Raw genomic sequence first — 17,540 nt, 5'->3', positions numbered from 1 at the left:
GTGGAGTGGCTTTTTCAAGATGCACAATAAGGAGGCACTTGAAGAAAGATGGGCTGCATGGTCGAGTCATCGGAAGAAAGCCATTACTGCGCAAATGCCACAAAGTATCCCGCTTCCAATACACCGAACAGCACAGAGACAAGCCTCAACCCTTCTGGCACAAAATCATTTGGAGTGATGTGACCAAAATTTAGCTTTTGGTCACAACCATAAACACTACACGTTTGGAGAGTCAACAAGGCCTGTGATGAAAAGTACACCATTCCTACTGTGAAACACGAAGGTGGATCGCTGATGTTTTAGGGATGTGTGAGCTACAAAAGCACAGGAAATTTGGTCAAAATTTATGGCAAGATGAATGCAGTATGTTATCAAAAAATACTGGCGAAACATTTGCATTCATCAGCCAGGAAGCTACGCATGGGACGTACTTGGCCTTGTGTTTTGGATCATTGTCATGTTGGAAAGTCCAAGTCGACCCGTCATTGGCTACAGCAGAATAAAGTAAAGGTTCAGGAGTGGCCATCTCAGTCTCTTGACCTCAATATCATTGAGCCACTCTGGGGAGATCTCAAACGTGCAGTTAATGCGAGACAGCCCAAGAATTTACAGGAACTGGAGGCTATTTGCCAAGAGGAATCGGCAGCTTTACCATCTGAGAAGATAAAGAGCCTCATCCACAAATACTACAAAAGACTTCAAGCTGTCATTGATGTTAAAGGGGGCAATACACAGTATTCAGAACTGGGGCATGTAAACTTTCGATCAGGGTCATTTGGGTAGTTTCTGTTGTCATTATGATTTAAAAAGAGTAAATACAGTTGATTGATACTTAATGGCTTCAGCCAAACACTAACCATGAGTGAAAGAAAAGTTTTTGTGTTCATCATTCATATTCTCTGAAAAATGGCCAAGAATTCATACATTCTGCCAGGGTACGCCCAAGCGTATGACTTTCTTTACTTCACTGCTATGGGCTCTAGCTCCATATCTTTTGTAGATCTAGCAATGCCCCTGCTCAGCCGACAAGCCCATAGTAAAAATACGTTGTTTGTTTGACATTAAATACCAGCATTTTTTTTTTATTTTCTTTACTATGACCGATTCTCTTTTGGATAAAAGCAGTCCCACAAGTGGATTCACCACAGGATCACTTTTAGAAGCAGCGGGAGGGGTGCCCCTTCCTCCCACCACTTTCCAGTCATTCCCGGGCTTACCTGACCCATCAGTGAAGCCTGGGAGCGATCCGATGCTGGCAGTAGCTGGGTATGGAGAAGAGTAAGGCCAAGACGGCTATAAAAATGCACTGATTACTGTGTAAATGTCATTGGCAGGGAAGGGGTTAACACTAGGGCACGATCAAGGGGTTAAATGTGTTCCCTAGGGAGTGTTTCAAACTGTGGGGGAATGAGACTGACTGGAGGAGGAGACAGATCGCAGTTACTAATCACTAGGAACAGTAGATCTGTCTCTCCTTCCCTGTCAAAACTGGAATCTGTCTGTTTACTTTGACAGATCCCTGTTCTGGCCCTATGTGGAGCGATTGCGGGTGGCCGGCAGACATCGGCTCTGGCAACGCGCCGCGGGTGTGCACGTGCTCCCTAGAGCTCTTAAAGTGGCCGACGTACAATGACGGTGATTCACCCAGGAGAGCCAACCTGCCGCAGTACAACTGCTGGTCTTTAAGCGGTTAAAGTATAACTAAAGGTCAAACTTTTTTTTTCTTTCTTTTAGATTTGGATAGAGTGGAGAGGGAATAGAACACCAATCAGGTTTCTATTGCTGTCTGTGCCCCCGTTAGAAAGAGTCACCCTCTCTAGTTGTCCTGTTTACCATTATCATTGGAAGTGAAAGTGAAAGAAAATCACAAATTTGGGTTGTCCCCAGAAAAGTAATAAAGGATGAATCTCCCAATTGGGACACTAGTTCTGGTGACCTGAAGGTCCCCAAAGAATTCTCTTAATTTGTAGGGATTTCCTCTCACTTCCTGTTTGACTATGGGTCAGGAAATGAAGGGAAATCTCCCCAATAGGAAACAGATGGCAAAAAATATTAATAATATAACAAAATAGGGGATAGATTTATGGCATTTTTATTACTAGTAATGGTGGCGATCTGCGATTTTTATCAAGACTGCAACACTTTTTTGAAACCATTGCTATAAATAGTCACAGATTACTGTATAAATGTCACTGGCAGGGAAGAGGTTAACACCAGGGGGCGATCAAGGGGTTAAATGTGTTCCCTCACTGTGTGCTGTAACTGTGGGGGATTGGACTGACTGGGGGAGGAGACCGATCAATGTTCCTATATACTTGGAACACATGATCTGTCTACTCTCTCCCCTGACAGAACGTGGATTTGTGTGTTTACACACACAGATCCACGTTCCTGCTCTGTCAGGAGTGATTGCGGGTACTGGCGGTCGCGATGACCTCTGGCCATGAGCGATCATGGGCACAAGAGGCAGAACAGGGATGTGTGTGTGTGTGTAAACACACACATCCCTGTTCTGTGAGGAGAGGAGATGCAGACCATGAGTTCCTGTAAGCTGGGAACCACGATCTGCTATCTCCTATAGTAAGTCCCATCCCCCTCAGTTAGAACACACAATAGGGAACACAATTAACCCCTTGATCGCCCCCTAGTGTTAACCCCTTCCCTGCCAGTGACATTTACACAGTAATCAGGGCATTTTTATAGCACTAATCGCTGTATAAATGCCAATGGTCCCAAAAATGTGTCAAAAGTGTCCGATGTGTCCGCCATAATGTTGCAGTACTGATGAAAAAAAAAAAAAAAAAAATCGCAGATCGCCGCAATTACTAGTAAAAAAAATAAAATAAAAAAATAAATAAATAAATCTATCCCCTTTTTTTTACATGCTATAACTTTTGCGCAAAAAAAAAAATCAATACATTTTCACTTTTTTTTTTGTTTATAGCACAAAAAATAAAAACCACAGAGATGATCAAATACCATCAAAAGAAAGCTCTATTTGTGGGGAAAAAAGGACATCAATTTTGTTTGGGTACAATGTTGCACGACCGCGCAATTGTCAGTTAAATCGACACGGTGCCGTATCGCAAAAAATAGCCCGGTCATTGAGCAGCCAAATCTTCCAGGGCTGAAGTGGTTAAAATACTGTCATCAGAGCTGTACAGTGTCACCATACGGCTGATGTGGCGGTGATCAGTGACCGATATGCGATCACAGCGAATACAGGTACCAGGGTCGGCATGCCCCTGGTGGGGCATACGAGTGGCAAGAGTGACAGGACATCATATGACATCCACCCGGGATAAGGAAGCTTGGGCGGGGCCATATTATTATAATAGGCTAGACAAGATGTGGTTAAAAAAAGAGCCAGATGTATTCCTGAATGCACACAATAACTGGATATTAACATTTATAGGTGATTACATCAGTGGTAGTTAATCCAGGAAATATTCGAATGCAAATTGGATCATGCTTTTTTTTTTTGCCTTCCTCTGGATTAACTGTGTATTTGCATGTTTTCTTTTTGCTTTTTTTTCTATTGCTTGAACTAGATGGACTTTTTTGTTCAACCTATGTAATAAAAAGCATGCCAACCTCTTAAATAAGACTGACGTTCATTCCATTCTAATCTTGCTGCAGATCACACAGCTGAAAATCGATCACAATCCGTTCGCTAAAGGATTCCGGGACCACTGTGAAACACAATCCGGCAGTGAAATGATGGGGTCAGTAAAAATAATAAAACTCTTGTTTGTAGCCATGTCCACAAAAATAAAATTCGAGTGTGACTTTTCAAAACCGTGGGGCAGATCCACAAAGAAGTTACGCTGGCGTATCTATTGATACGCCGCGTAACTTCTAGTTTGCTCCGGCGTATCTTTGTTTTGTATCCACAAAACAAGATACGCCTGAAGCTGTGCTGGATCCGACTGGCGTACGTCTTAGTACGCCGTCAGATCTAAGGTGCATATTTATGCTGGCCGCTAGGTGGCGTTTGTCGATTTCCGCGTCGAGTATGCAAATTAGCTAGATTTTTTCGGCGTATAGTTACCCCTGCTATATGAGGCGTATGCTATGTTAAGTATGGCCGTCGTTCCCGCGTCAAATTTAGAATTTTTTAGGTCATTTGCGTAAGTCGTTCGCGAATAGGGCTTTGCGTAGAATGACGTTCACGTCGTGAGCATTGGCTTGTTGCGGGATAATTTCGAGCATGCGCACTGGGATACCCCCACGGACGGCGCATGCGCAGTACAAAAAAACCCTGTCATTTACGTTGGGTCAAGACGTATTTACATAAAACACGCCCCCATCACATCCATTTGAATTGCGCGCACTTACGCCGCCAAAGTTACACCACGCCACCGTAACTTACGGCGCAAATTCTTTCAGGATACCAAAAATAAGTTGTAAGTTACGGCGGCGTAGTGTATCATAGATACGCTACGCCGGACGGAAAGATGCGCCAGGGTACGTAGATCTGGCCCCAAGAGTCTAGTGTAGGGCATTCTGTCAACCTACTAGTGTCCCAGAGAGTTCTCCGAATCATAGTGTACAAATTCTATGTGGTTTTGTGGACCATATGATGAAAATTATTCTTTTTTTTTTTTTTAGGTTGTGTGTCTCATCTGCTGAACGCCAAACACCATCACCACCTCTCTGCTATTCGAATCCTTTCTTGCACAACCCTCTGCAGACCACACGTCTCTACTCCGTAGAACAGAAAGAACTGCCACCTTGGTACTTATCGTCTCAAGGTATTGCTCCACCCCGGGACTACGCACCTTACGAAACCACAGGCAAAATGGCCGCAGCCTACGCCATGAAGTGTTATTCCCAGCCACCTCCTCTGGGCTATTATGGAGATACCTTGGGTTCAGCTTGGGCAGGACCAGCTCAATACCATCCGAAACCCAATCCTACACCATCTAGCTGGGTTTTTCCCTTTCTAGATAACAGAGAAAAAGAAGAGCAATCTAGTCTTTGGGGAGATCACACAACGTATGCAGAAGACAGCAAAAGGCGGAGACTGTCACCATATAAAGCAGATGGATCCCCCCATATGTATGACAGGGACACAGACTTGCCTTTCTGTGGATTCTACAGCCAATGACATTAACAAGTTACCACCAAACTACAGAATGGAGCAGTGCCTTGTGCAAGAGCATTGCTAATTATGTATGGGCCCTAGTGCAAATATTGGACTAAGTACCCTCCTATAATGGGTGGTTTTGATGTCACATGACCAAGAGCAGGGAAGGTATAGGGGTACTACCTGAGCACCACTCCTCAACAGCTCTGCCTTGGAGACCTGATGTCAGCACCTGTCTGCTCAATGTGCTCTGCAAAGTGAGAAGGGCCCTGTCGGCCTCATAAGTGTACATTGACAATGGCTTCCATCTATTTTGCCACCTCTTTTTCTCAATGTGTAGTATACAAATGTAGACAACTATAGGGGCCTGGCCATATTTCAAGGCAGTAGAGCATATTCAGGTTCATAGACCCGGATGCCACCAACTCAAAACCAGCATGTTGCCTATTTTATTTTTGCCCATATACACAGTTGGTAGAAATAGGTTATACCCTTGCCTGGTCATTGACAAAAAGAAATCCCACAATATGGTCCATTCTTTAATGAAGTCAGCAGATCATATTTTGTATTACTAACACACAAACATTTGTACTCTCTCACAAGGACTTTCAATTCACTGGTGTTTCTGTGTTATTTCTTACATGAAAAGCTCTCTTTGGCTTATCATCCCAAATGAGATAAGGGTCTGGTCCCTAACTTCACAATTACAGAATATCTGGTGAAACTCACACTAAGCATCACTAGAGAACTCACATATGTATCAGGGTTTTCTATGGTAAACAATGGCCAATCTGGGAAAACATTTATGGCCGAAGTTCTGGGCCACGGCCTTGACCTTTTCCTCTGGGATAGGAAACCAGCCCAAAACTATGATGCTCCTACAATGCTTCATGGCTGCAGTAAGGGTCTGGTGTTTGGTTGTTTAACCCTGTTTGCATCAAACTGTCCACAAAACAATTATCCAGAAGCTTTGTGGAACATCTAGGTCAGTGGTAGTCAACTGGGAAATTAAGTGTGTTCCCCAACACCTCCACAATAGCAGCACTGGTGTCAGTGAGTGCAATAATTAATAACCCCTTAAATTGGTGGCAGAGGACACACAAGCATTGGTGGCATGGAACGAAATAACCCCCGGCATTGGTGTCTGTGGATGCAATAACTCACACCATCTGTGTCAATCGATGAAATTATAACCCCCAGCACTAGTGTCAGTACTATTACCCCCCCCTTACGATGATGGTCACTGGCAAACTATCGTTTTCAGCCAATGAAGCTGCCATCTTTGCCTCTGTTTAATCTACAACTGCCATGATGCTGCACATGTGATCAGTTATGGCACCAGCCATTGGATGGTTTGACAGCTTGGTTGAGAGCACAACCAAAGGGAGTGTTAAATTTCCGACACGTGCCGGAAATGAAACAGTTTTATAGATAGGTTTACTTCTGCTTTAATCCCCTCCACCTGCATTGATGTTAACGGACGCAATATTAACCCCTTCACATTGGTGGTCATTGCTGGTGAAATTTCATTTTTGTTACCCCAACATTTCATATTCCTGATATGTGTCAGTCCCTCTGGTTCTCGAATAAAAACTGACCACACTAAAAAGGAGAACACACTGTGGTCAGTTCTCTAGCTCTGCTGGGAACTCAGCCTGCTCTCATCCAATTATCAGACTTGTCCTGACCCCCCACCCCCCCTTCCAGTGTGATCACTTAGAAAAAATATATATATTTATAATATTTTTATTTTATATCTATACACAAATGTTTTGCCTTTAACTTTTATTTTAAACTAAATGGGTTGTGTTACAAAGTGACAATTTACAATCACTTTAAATTCCTCTTACTGCATTTGTGGCCACTGGCAATGACATGTACCCCCACCACCACTGATGGTCAGTATCAGTAAAAATTTACTGCCCCCTCCCTCCAAATTTGGTGGTCAGTGGCAGTGAGAACAACACCCCCCTCCCCAATTTGGTGGTCAGTGGCAGTGAGAATTAACCCTCTCCCCCCAAATCCCACTCCTGCATTGGTGATTGATCAGTGGTGATTACCCCCTCCCATTGGTGATCACTTACCCATCACAGGCGCTCTTATGCCTCTCTCTCTCTAGGCCGGGACTTTACTTTACTCTTTCAGTGGACAATCCAGCACCTGTCACCCTTTGGCTACTCTGCCCAACACTCCATGAACTGCGTATTGGGCATCAGGGAACTAGGTGGACTTTTGCAGAATTATTTACTCCTGAAGTGTAGTGGTCCCCCTTGTGGAGTCCTTTCACGTATATTCTTTTTCAGCATTTGAACACTGGATTCATTAAACGGAGGCTTTCACAAGCTCAGGGATTTCTGTGGCGGCTTTCCTGTTCTGTTGTTTCACCTTCATCATTGCATGCTGCACTACTGACAGAATGCCCACTGAAAGGGACAGAAGCGAATGCACTATAATTTTCTTTTTTTTTTGTGGCCCAATGAACACCCAGGTTTTTGTGTGTACCCTTTATCACAATTAAAAAGTGGAACTCCACCCGTAAAGAGCAAGTTACGCTTTTTCTCCTCCCCCATATTTGGAATGTTTTTTTGGTGGGGGTGAGCAGGTACCCGATTTTGACAGGTACCCACTCCTACTTCTGCTCAGATCGCCGCGGCCATCCAAGTGGAAGTTCGGCCCCCACTTCAGTCACTTTACAGGTCCCAGGAGACTGCAAGACCATTCACAGGGCACAGCGTGGCTCAGGTATGTACAGTGGGCAGCTGGCTGTGACGCCCCAAGGAGTCACAGTCGGCTGCCCACAGTTAAGATGCCGGTGCCTGGTCCCAAAGACCGGGGTCGGGTGAGCACACTGCTGGATCCTGGGACAGGTACATGTGTGTTTTTTTAAAAGTCAGCAACTACAGCTTTTGTAACTGCTGACTTTTACATTTTTGTTTACAGGGTAAAGATCCCCCAAGTAATATCCTTGAATCCGGGCCAGATTCACAGTATCAGATATTTCTTGAGATGACCAGACTATCAGTAACCAAACAAGGTGTACTTCCAGGCTATTTTTAGTTTATTAAAAGTATAGCTGCCAAATCTTAATAAACAGCCACTCGCCTGTCTCATGGCCCAGCGATGCGGCCGCACTGAGGCCCACTCCTCTCCTCGGAGCCTCTATTGTTACTGTGGGCATCCGGCTATGACAGCTTGTGGCTTCTCGGGAGGGTGCACATGCACGAGTCGCGCTGCGCTCTCGGAGTGGATAGGCGATCTTCTGGGACCTGACACGTGTCCCAGGAGATCACCTAGAGGGAGGGGCCACCTAGGGGGAGAGGGAGGAATCCCCCCCCCCCCAAAAAAAAAATGACATGCCAAATGTGGCATGTAAGGGGGAGAGGAGTGCTTAAAGCGGAAGTTCCACTTTTGGGTGGAACTCCGTTTTAAAGCAAAGTTGCACCCAAAAGTGGAACTTCCGCTTATGTTTCCTCCCCCCCTCCGGTGTCACATTTGTCACCTTTCAGAGGGGAGAACGGGGACCCGTTTATGAAAAGTCCCCTTCCCCACTTTCAGGCGATGGGCCGTGGGCCGATCTCCCAGAAGTCCAGCCCCCTCCTCCTTCTCCCACCACGCCAATTGGAAATGGCAGCATGCTTCGCGCAGTAGGGGACCAGCAGTGAAGCCAAAAGGCTTCACTGCCAGGTTCCCTTACCAGGAATGGCGGCGGCAGCAGCCCCTGGGAGTCGATCTGAATATCGGCTGGGGTGCTGACATCGCAGGCTCCCTGGACAGATAAGTGTCCTAATATTAAAAGTCAGCAGCTGCAGTATTTGTAGCTGCTGACTTTTTTTTTTTTGAGCTGGACCTCCTCTTTAAATCAGGGTAGGGTGCCATTACCACACCTCTGGAAGCTTACTGATTGGAATACTAATGTGCCTTATTTTTTGAATGTCATTATCCTAAATTAGGGGTAGGCAACCTGGGGTCCTCCAGCTGTTGTGGAACTACATTTCCCATGAGGCATTGCAAGGCTGGCAGTTACAATTACTCCCAGAGGCATGATGGGACTTGTAGTTCTGCAACAGCTGGAGGGCCACAGGTTGGCGACCCCTGTTCTAAATGGTAAATTTTCATTCAAAGAACTTGATTTTAAACTATTTGTTCAATAAAGATATGACAATGTGAAATAGTGTATGTTGCTTGTTAAATATGACTGTCTTATGAATTGGATGAGGGCGAGGAGCAATTTCTACAGTGATGCAGGTAAAGATCGTTCACAAACATTTTTTTTCCTGCAAGCGTACAACGCACTAGGTGCTGTATGGTAAAGTTAGGAACGAACAGGCCGTCTATTAAAGTGCTAAGACATTAAACTACAATTGCTGTGCATTACAACTTATAACCGTTCTCAGGGCAGATGGACTGCTTCTAGTCCAATATGGATGTTACAAACTGAACAGGTGTGCCATTCTATATCATATGTATAATATAGATCATCTGTTCTGACTGATCATGTTAATAAAAGCATTTTATAGACACTGTGTTCACTACATGCACTTTTATTAAAAAGTCTTATCAATAATATACAGGGGTTCCTCAATCAGTCTTGACATCCTCCTTGCTGTGTTGCTCCAGCAGGCTGGACAGATGTGATGAATGATGTGTCAACAAACTTGACGTTTGGAAAGGCATTGTTGCCAGCGTACTCACAAGCTGGCCATGCAGCGTCTCCTTGGTAGGTAGCTTGGAATAATTCACCATCCCTTGTGGGCTCATCAGTTTGTTTTCAACATAGGCACCTAAAATAAAATAAAAATACACAAAATATTCAGAAGGTCTGTGTGTTAGGGCATCCCTCCTCTTGGCTACACCTGTTTGCCTACTCTGCCTGGGTAAGCACTACAGTATTCAATACCTTCCATTTTTTTACAGGACAGTCTGCCACGTTGAAATGATATTGTACTGCTTTATCATAGCTGATTTGTATGCAATTCCTCCTGAGGAAGCGGTTCTTGTCGCGAAACAAGTAGAGGACTCAGCATACTGTCAAGTTCTTCCAAGAGCATGGATATCCTCAAGCCCTACATAAGGATACTGTCTTCCCAGCAACACCAGCTCGGAATAGTGATGATTTTGGAAATGCGGCTATAGCCAATGCTTTGTACTTTTATGCACATATGTCGTGAATCAATTTATTCTTGGATAAATAAATCTGTATCTTTTTTAAAACATGTTTGTAATTCTTGGGCACAGAGATAGTCAATTCAGCTCTTCTTGGTGGGCACATGAGGGAGTCCCCTAAATATTTTCTTGAGCAGAAGGTTTTGCAACTGTAAGTCTGTACATAACAAAAAAAAGGTGTGTGTTTGGAGGGAACCCTAAAGTGCATCTGTGCCTGGACTATGGTTAAAAAAAGCTAATTTTCCAAGGGTGAGGGCTGCTCTCCAAGACAGACTGGGAGGGAACATAGAATAGAAATTGGAAGAAAAATTCTACTTTGAGACTCTCTAACCACTTCAACCCCGGAAGGATTTGCCCCTTCCCTCCCTGACCAGGCCATTTTTTGCGATACGGCACTGTGTCATTTTAACTGAAAATTGCATGGTTGTGCAATGTTGTACCCAAACAAAATTGGTGTCCTTTTTTCCCCACAAATAGAGTTTACTTTTGGTGGTATTTGATCACCTTTGCAGTTTTAATTTTTTGCACTATAAACAAAAAAAGAGAGACAAAAAAAAAACACAATATTTTGTACTTTTTGCCATAATAAATACCTCCAAAAAATGGAAAAACGAATTTCAGTTTTGGCCGATATGTATTCTAATATTTTTGGTAATAAAAAATATCGCAATAAATGTATATTAATTGGTTTGCGCAAAAGTTATAGCTTCTACAAAATAGGGGATAGATTTATGGCATTTTTATTATAATTTTTTTTACTAGTAATGGCGGCAATCTGCGATTTTTATCAGAACTTGCGGTGACGCATCGGACGCTTTTTGGGAGCATTGAAATCTAAAAATAGCCACCGATTACTGTATAAATGTCACTGTCAGGAAAGGGGTTAACACTAGGGGGCGATCTAGGGGTTAAATGTGTTCCCTACATGTGTTCTAATTGTGGAGGATTGTGGCTGACTAGGAGGAAAGAGATCGTTGATCCTACTTGGTTGGAACACACGATCCCTCTCCTCTCCCCTGACAGAACTGGGAATTGTGTGTTTACACACACACACAGATGCCGGTTCTCACTCTGTCACGAGTAATTGCGGGTGCCTGCCGCTCATCGCGCCCGCCGGGCACATGCATCAGCTCTGCCGGAGATGCACACATCTGCTACAGCTTCTTAAAGAGCTGACGTACAGCTGCGGCAGCAGTGCCAACCGGCTGCAGTATAACTGCGGCAGCTGGTCGGGAAGGCGTTAATACCATTAGATGCAGGTGTAAGGCTGATGTGGCGTCTTTAAAAAAAGGATCAAAGTCTTTACCTAGTAACTAAAGGTTGGTTAGGTTAACTTCTATATTTGGGAAGATACTTGAGAGTTTAATAAAATATCACAGAGTTGCCTAGAAAATACAGTATTTTTTTTTTTTTAAAGAATGTAGTTGTATTTTTCTTGTTACTATCGTAACCTACCACCAAACAAACAAACCAAATTAACTCTTGCTCCTGATGATCGCAGTGATACATAGTCGTATGTTATTTGTATCGCTAGTACGGGCCCAGAAACATATTTAGCTTTTTTATATCTTACCTAAAAACACACTGACATTGATACCAATTTAACCATTTCCCAACCGCCTATCACAGATACACTGAGGCAAAGCGGTACTCCTGTGCCGGATCAAGTATATGTACGTGATCTGGCTCTCCTGGGTAGAGGGCACGTGATATTGCCTGTCACACTATCACAGTCCCACTATAAGTCACTGATTACTAGTATAAAAAAATAAAAAATTACAGTATATATCCCATAGTTTGTAGATGCTACAACTTCCATGCAAACCAATGAATATACACTTATTGGGATTTTTTTTATACCAAAGACATGTAGCAGAATACATTTTGACCTACATTTGAAGAAACTAGATTAAAATATATATATATATATATATATATATATATATATATATATATATGATATGTTTTATAGCAGAAAGTAATTATTATTATTTATTTTTTTTATAAAAAAAACTGTGGTGATCAAATACCACCAAAAGAAAGCTCTATTTGTGTGAAGTAAATTATATACATTTTATTTGGGTAAAAGCTGAGGCTTAAAGTGATTGTAAAGGGAGACGTAATATTTTTTTCTCTTAATGCATTAAAAAGCCTTCTGTGTGCAGCAGCCTCCCTAATACTCTAGGTCTATTTGTCTATTTAGATCCAGCGACTCTGCATGAGAGACTCTGCTTTCCAGGACTCCCCTGCTCATTGGATGAGACAGCAGTGTGGTGTGGGTCAGGGCTCTGTGTCTGAATGGACACAGGGAGTTGTGGCTCAGCTCGGGTGCCCCCGTAGCAAGCTGCTTGCTGTGGGGGCACTCAACAGGATGGAGGGGCCAGGAGCACCTTTTGAGGAACCAGAAAAGAGGAGGATCTGGGCTGCTCTGTGCAAATCCATTACACATAACAGGTAAGTAGAATGTTTATTTTTTAATGAAAAAAATAATAATAGACTTTAGTTAGTATCATGTTAGTTTAAAATGCTTTTTATAAAAGTCCTACCTAAAATATACTAACCTTGGCCTTTGACCCTGACACCACCCCTAACTCTAGCCATTTATTTTTCTTTTAATATTTTTTTTTTTACACACTTTTGTTTATTTACATTTTTCTCTGGCAGTTTTCTTCATTCAGGCTCTGTTCACACCTAGGCGTATATACGCCTGAAGCGCGACGCCGCAGCATCCCCTAAGACGCTGGAGGGATGATTTTACATTGCCCTCTATGGAGATGGTTCACATCTCCACGTCGAACGCCGTACGCCTGCCGCCTGAAAACAAGTCCCGGACCTTTTTTTTCAGGCGGCTTTCGGCATAGGAGATGTGGACCTGGGGGTAAGCTGCCTTCACAATCGCAGCGTTTTGTCGCCGCAAATCGCGGTACAAAACTCCGCAATTTGACGCCGCAATTCGCGGGACAAAACACTGCGATTAGGTACGCCGAGGTGTGAATGGAGCCTCAGGAGGAGAAAGCACACATGGGGTGGGCTTTACAGTGATTAATCACTTTGATAGCCAATTAGAGGCTATCGCAGCAATCAGGTGGCCAGGAGCCGGGCTTTCCTCATCCCAATTGTTAGCACAGGGCCCAGAACTCTCGGTGAGATACGGTCCCTGTGCTGGGAGAGCGCTGTGCAGCACGCTTCTAGCATAAACACAGGCACGCATGTATGCGTACATCCCTTGTAATAGGAATAGGGCATGACAGGTCTTCTTTACAAAGAGATGTGGGGTCTCCAAGACCCCACACATCTCTCCTCTAGCCTGGAAAGCCCGAGTTTAAAAAACAGGGTTCAAACCACATGTGTGGTATCGTCGTGAACATTGGAGCAAGAGCAATAGTTCTAGCCCTAGATCTCCTCCGTAACTCTAAACAGGTAACCTGTAAAAAAATTCAAGCATCGCCTATGAAGATTTTTAGGTACCAAAGTTTGGCGCCATTCCACAAGTGTGCGCAATTTTAAAAGTGTGACATGTTAGGTACCCATTTACTCAATATAACATCTTTCACTACATATACAAAGTAATCATGCCAAGTTTAGTATTTTTTTTTTTTTTAATTCATGAAACAAGTTGTTTATTTTTTTTTCTCAAAAAATAGCTGCGCAAATACCGTGCGAGATAAAAAGTTGCTATGACCGCATTTTATTCCCTAGGGTCTCTGCTAAACAAAGGATTTATGGCTTCAGAGGTTTGTATATTTCTCCAAACTCTTAACTTATATTTTCAATATATCAGAATTCATTAAATATCCCTCTGACCCTTTTATTAATGCTCAAAGTCCTGAGAAGCCCGCGGAAAGGTTTATTTTTGTAAAGCAGCCGTATGGACATTGAAATACATAGCACGGCTCTATAAATACATCCCTTAGAATTTAATGAACATATGTTATAAAAGGGATTATATATAAAGGACTAGAAGTTAATGGGGTCAGCCTTTAGAAATTAACTCAGCTTCGTGGGCTTCTTTGATGTATTGTGGTCTTCTGTACTGACCAATGTCCAGTTTGAACCCGACTGGTTTTCACTAGGAGTCATTACCTACATCTTGGCCACAAAGCATTTGTCATTTAGGAGCAGGACCTTTGTTCAATACAAAAGAGGTCAAATTCAAACATCCTCATTACCCCCCCCCCCCCCCCCCCCCGACATGGACCCGGACGACTTCATAGGAGTAAGTAGGAGACCATTTTTTAACTCTAAATAGCCGCAAGAAAGGCTTCTGGGCCTACTACTGCTGCTCTAAGAGTATAATGTAGGGTTGCTGACAAGTCTGTTCATCAGCAGAATTTCTTGCCTGTAGCTGCAGTGTTTTTATACTGGAACCACTAAGCTTTTCTCTGTATGTACAGAAAATAAAAACCGGCTAACATACACCCTCATCTTTACCTCCCAGGGTGCTGAGCTGAATGAATGAATGAATGAAAAACTTATATAGCGCGGCACATGCGAACTGAATCGCCTCTGGGCGCTTGTTGTTCCTGTCTCTTGACATCAAAAGAGCAGAGTTTTAATCCATCTTCTGAAAGTCAGGTGGTTTTCCTCCAACCGAATGCTGGTCAGTAAAGCATTCCATAGTCTAGGACCTTGAAAAGCAAACCTTCTTTCTCCTTTGGACTTGTATTTGGTTTTGGGTACCTTGACCAGATTTTGGTCGGTGGATCGCAGAACGCGATTGGAATTGTGGGGTTCTATCTTGTCGCAAAGATATTGCGGAGCCTTCCCATGGATGCACTTATGTGTCAGGCAGAGTGCTTTAAAAGCAATTCTGTCTTTTACTGGCAACCAGTGAAGGGTTCTCAACGAAGGTGAGATTGATTCCCATGTCTTTTTCCCAGTCACAAGTCTGGCGGCCGTGTTCTGAACGACTTGCAGACGAGAGATTTGGTACTTTGGGAGTCCGAGGTAAAGGGCATTTGCATAGTCCAGTCTGGAATTCATGATTGTTCCCACCACAACTGCTACGTCTTCTTTGGGGATAAATGGAATAAGTCTGCGTAGTAGGCGCAACAGATGGTGCGATCCGCTGGCTACTGACCCTATTTGTGCGTCCATTGTCATGAAGGTGTCGAAGATAACTCCGAGACTTTTGACTTTGGAGCTAGGGGTGATGATTTGGCCCAGAATGGGCGGAGGTGTCCAGGTTGTTGCCTGTTGACTCTTTCGGCTGGCATGAAACATGAGAAGTTCTGTTTTGGAACTGTTGAGTTTAAGATAACTCTTAGTCATCCAGTTTTCTATCAAAGAGAGACATTTCTCTAAACTGAGATGATGATCCTTTTTGTTGCAGATACGAAAATACAGTTGCGTATCGTCTGCATTGGAGTGATAGAGTAGTTCTTGGCTACTGATGATTTCAAAGAGAGGGCGAAGATAGATGTTGAAAAGCACCGGTGACAGGGGGGATCCTTGGGGGACTCCACATGACACCGTGCGCTTTTCCGACGTGAAAGATCCTAGTTTCACTGTTTGTGATCGGTTTTCAAGAAAGGAGGAAAACCATGGTAAATCACCTTCTGCGACTCTGACTACCTCAGCCAGTCGCATCAGTAACAGTTTGTGGTCTACCGTGTCAAAGGCTGCGCTTAGGTCCAGCAGAACCAGGAGACAGGATTCTCCTTCGTCTGAGGCCTCGAGGGCGTCGTCCCATATTTTGAGTAAGGCCGTTTCTGTCCCGTGTCCGGGACGGAAACCTGATTGAAATGGATCAAGTAGATTGTGGGTATCTAGATGCTGTTGCAGCTGTTGTACCACTATTTTCTCCATTACCTTGGAGAGAACATTTAGGCCTGTTATGGGGCGGAGGTGAGCTGGGTCCTTGGGATCCAGGTTAGGCTTTTTCAAGATGGGCTGGATTGTGCCCTCTTTCAGCAGGGAGGGCACTATGCCTTCCTTAAATGACTGGTTTATAAGCTGCGTGATAGGTGGTGCCAGGATGTCGGCACATTCCTTCAGCAGTTTAGTGGGGATGAGATCATTGGGCGCTGTGCTGTTCCGCAAAGTACCAATGGTATTCTTTGTGGCATCGATGGAGATGGGTTCCAGAGTGAACTTTGTTTATTGTAGAAAGTTTCTGTGGGTATTTTGTGGTTGATTGAGGAGGGGGTTGAGGGGGGTATTGTTTTGCAGAATGCTTTCCCGGATTCTTTCAATTTTATTGATGAAGAAATCCGATAATTCATTACAGAATTCTTGGGTGTCTGAGTTGGGGACTTCAAGACATCCTGGATTCATGGTCTGGGTGACCATCTTGAAGAGTTCGCAGGGGCGGTTTAGGGCGCTGTTAATCGCCATAGAAAAATTATGTTTCTTGGCTTTGAAGATTTCTTTATGATATTGTGTTGTTATTTCCTTGTAGATGATGAGGTTATCCTCTGAAGGGCTTCTTTTCCAGGCTGCTTCCGCCCTTCTGCGCTCTTGCTTCAGTAGTGACAGCTGGTTGTTGAACCAGCCGGACTTTTTTTTCCGGATGCGGGCTTTGCGTTTCGGTGCTACTAAATCGGCTGACTGTAACAGGGCTGCATTTATGGCCTCCAGTGTATCTGAGGCTGTTTGATGTGGATGTATTGTTTTGATTTTATTTCCCAAGGTAGATTTGAAGAGTTCCGAATGGAGCTTCTTTTGAGATCTAGCCCAGTGTATTGTCACCGGCTTGGGTGCTTTTATCAATGGGGGAATTTTGGAAATTGTGAAATTAATTGCATGGTGGTCTGTCCATGGCAGTGGTTCATTTTCCAAAATGCTTATTTTCAGATTTTGTCTGAAAATTAGGTCGAGTGTGTGACCTGAAGCATGTGTTGGCCCACATGGCAGTGGTTCATTTTCCAAAATGCTTATTTTCAGATTTTGTCTGAAAATTAGGTCGAGTGTGTGACCTGAAGCATGTGTAGGCCCACATATAAGTTGCTGTAGCCCTAAACCTTCCAGGTGATCAATACAGGCGTCCGCAACGGGATCCTGTGAGGAGTTGGCCCAGAGATTGAAGTCCCCGAGCAGCAAAAGGTGTTTGCTGTTTAGGGTATAAGTGGATACAAACTCCGTTAAAGATGGCAAAAACTGCGATTTTGGCCCAGGTGGCCTATAGCAGAGAAGAATGTGGACAGTCTCCTGGGGGTTAGTTTGAAGTTGAAGAGTAAGGGTTTCCATAAATGGAAGAGGATTTTGAAGGGCTGGCTTAGTGATTGCAATGTGAATCTTGTGGATCACCGCCAAGCCTCCTCCTCTTTGCCCTATTCTGTTTTCTGTT

The 17,540-nt window shown here is 43.8% G+C and overlaps 2 protein-coding genes across 2 annotated transcripts in view; one reads left to right on the top strand and one right to left on the bottom strand.

The window, feature by feature from the left end:
- Positions 1-6,297, top strand: part of TBX21 (T-box transcription factor 21) — a 91,370-nt gene extending 85,073 nt beyond the window's left edge. Inside the window, exons 5-6 of the mRNA XM_040330312.1 lie at positions 3,640-3,725; positions 4,612-6,297. Coding sequence (XP_040186246.1) covers positions 3,640-3,725; positions 4,612-5,110 — 585 coding nt within the window. The 3' untranslated portion in view covers positions 5,111-6,297. The remainder of the gene's footprint in view (positions 1-3,639; positions 3,726-4,611) is intronic.
- A 3,317-nt stretch (positions 6,298-9,614) lies between these two features.
- MRPL10 (mitochondrial ribosomal protein L10) overlaps positions 9,615-17,540 on the bottom strand; it is a 38,497-nt gene continuing 30,571 nt past the window's right edge. The window contains exon 5 of the mRNA XM_040331244.1: positions 9,615-9,870. Coding sequence (XP_040187178.1) covers positions 9,668-9,870 — 203 coding nt within the window. The 3' untranslated portion in view covers positions 9,615-9,667. The remainder of the gene's footprint in view (positions 9,871-17,540) is intronic.

Source organism: Rana temporaria, chromosome 12 (assembly GCF_905171775.1).
Source record: "Rana temporaria chromosome 12, aRanTem1.1, whole genome shotgun sequence".
In the NCBI taxonomy this organism is placed as follows: Eukaryota; Metazoa; Chordata; class Amphibia; order Anura; family Ranidae; genus Rana; species Rana temporaria.
This window is presented reverse-complemented; position numbering and strand designations above follow the sequence as displayed.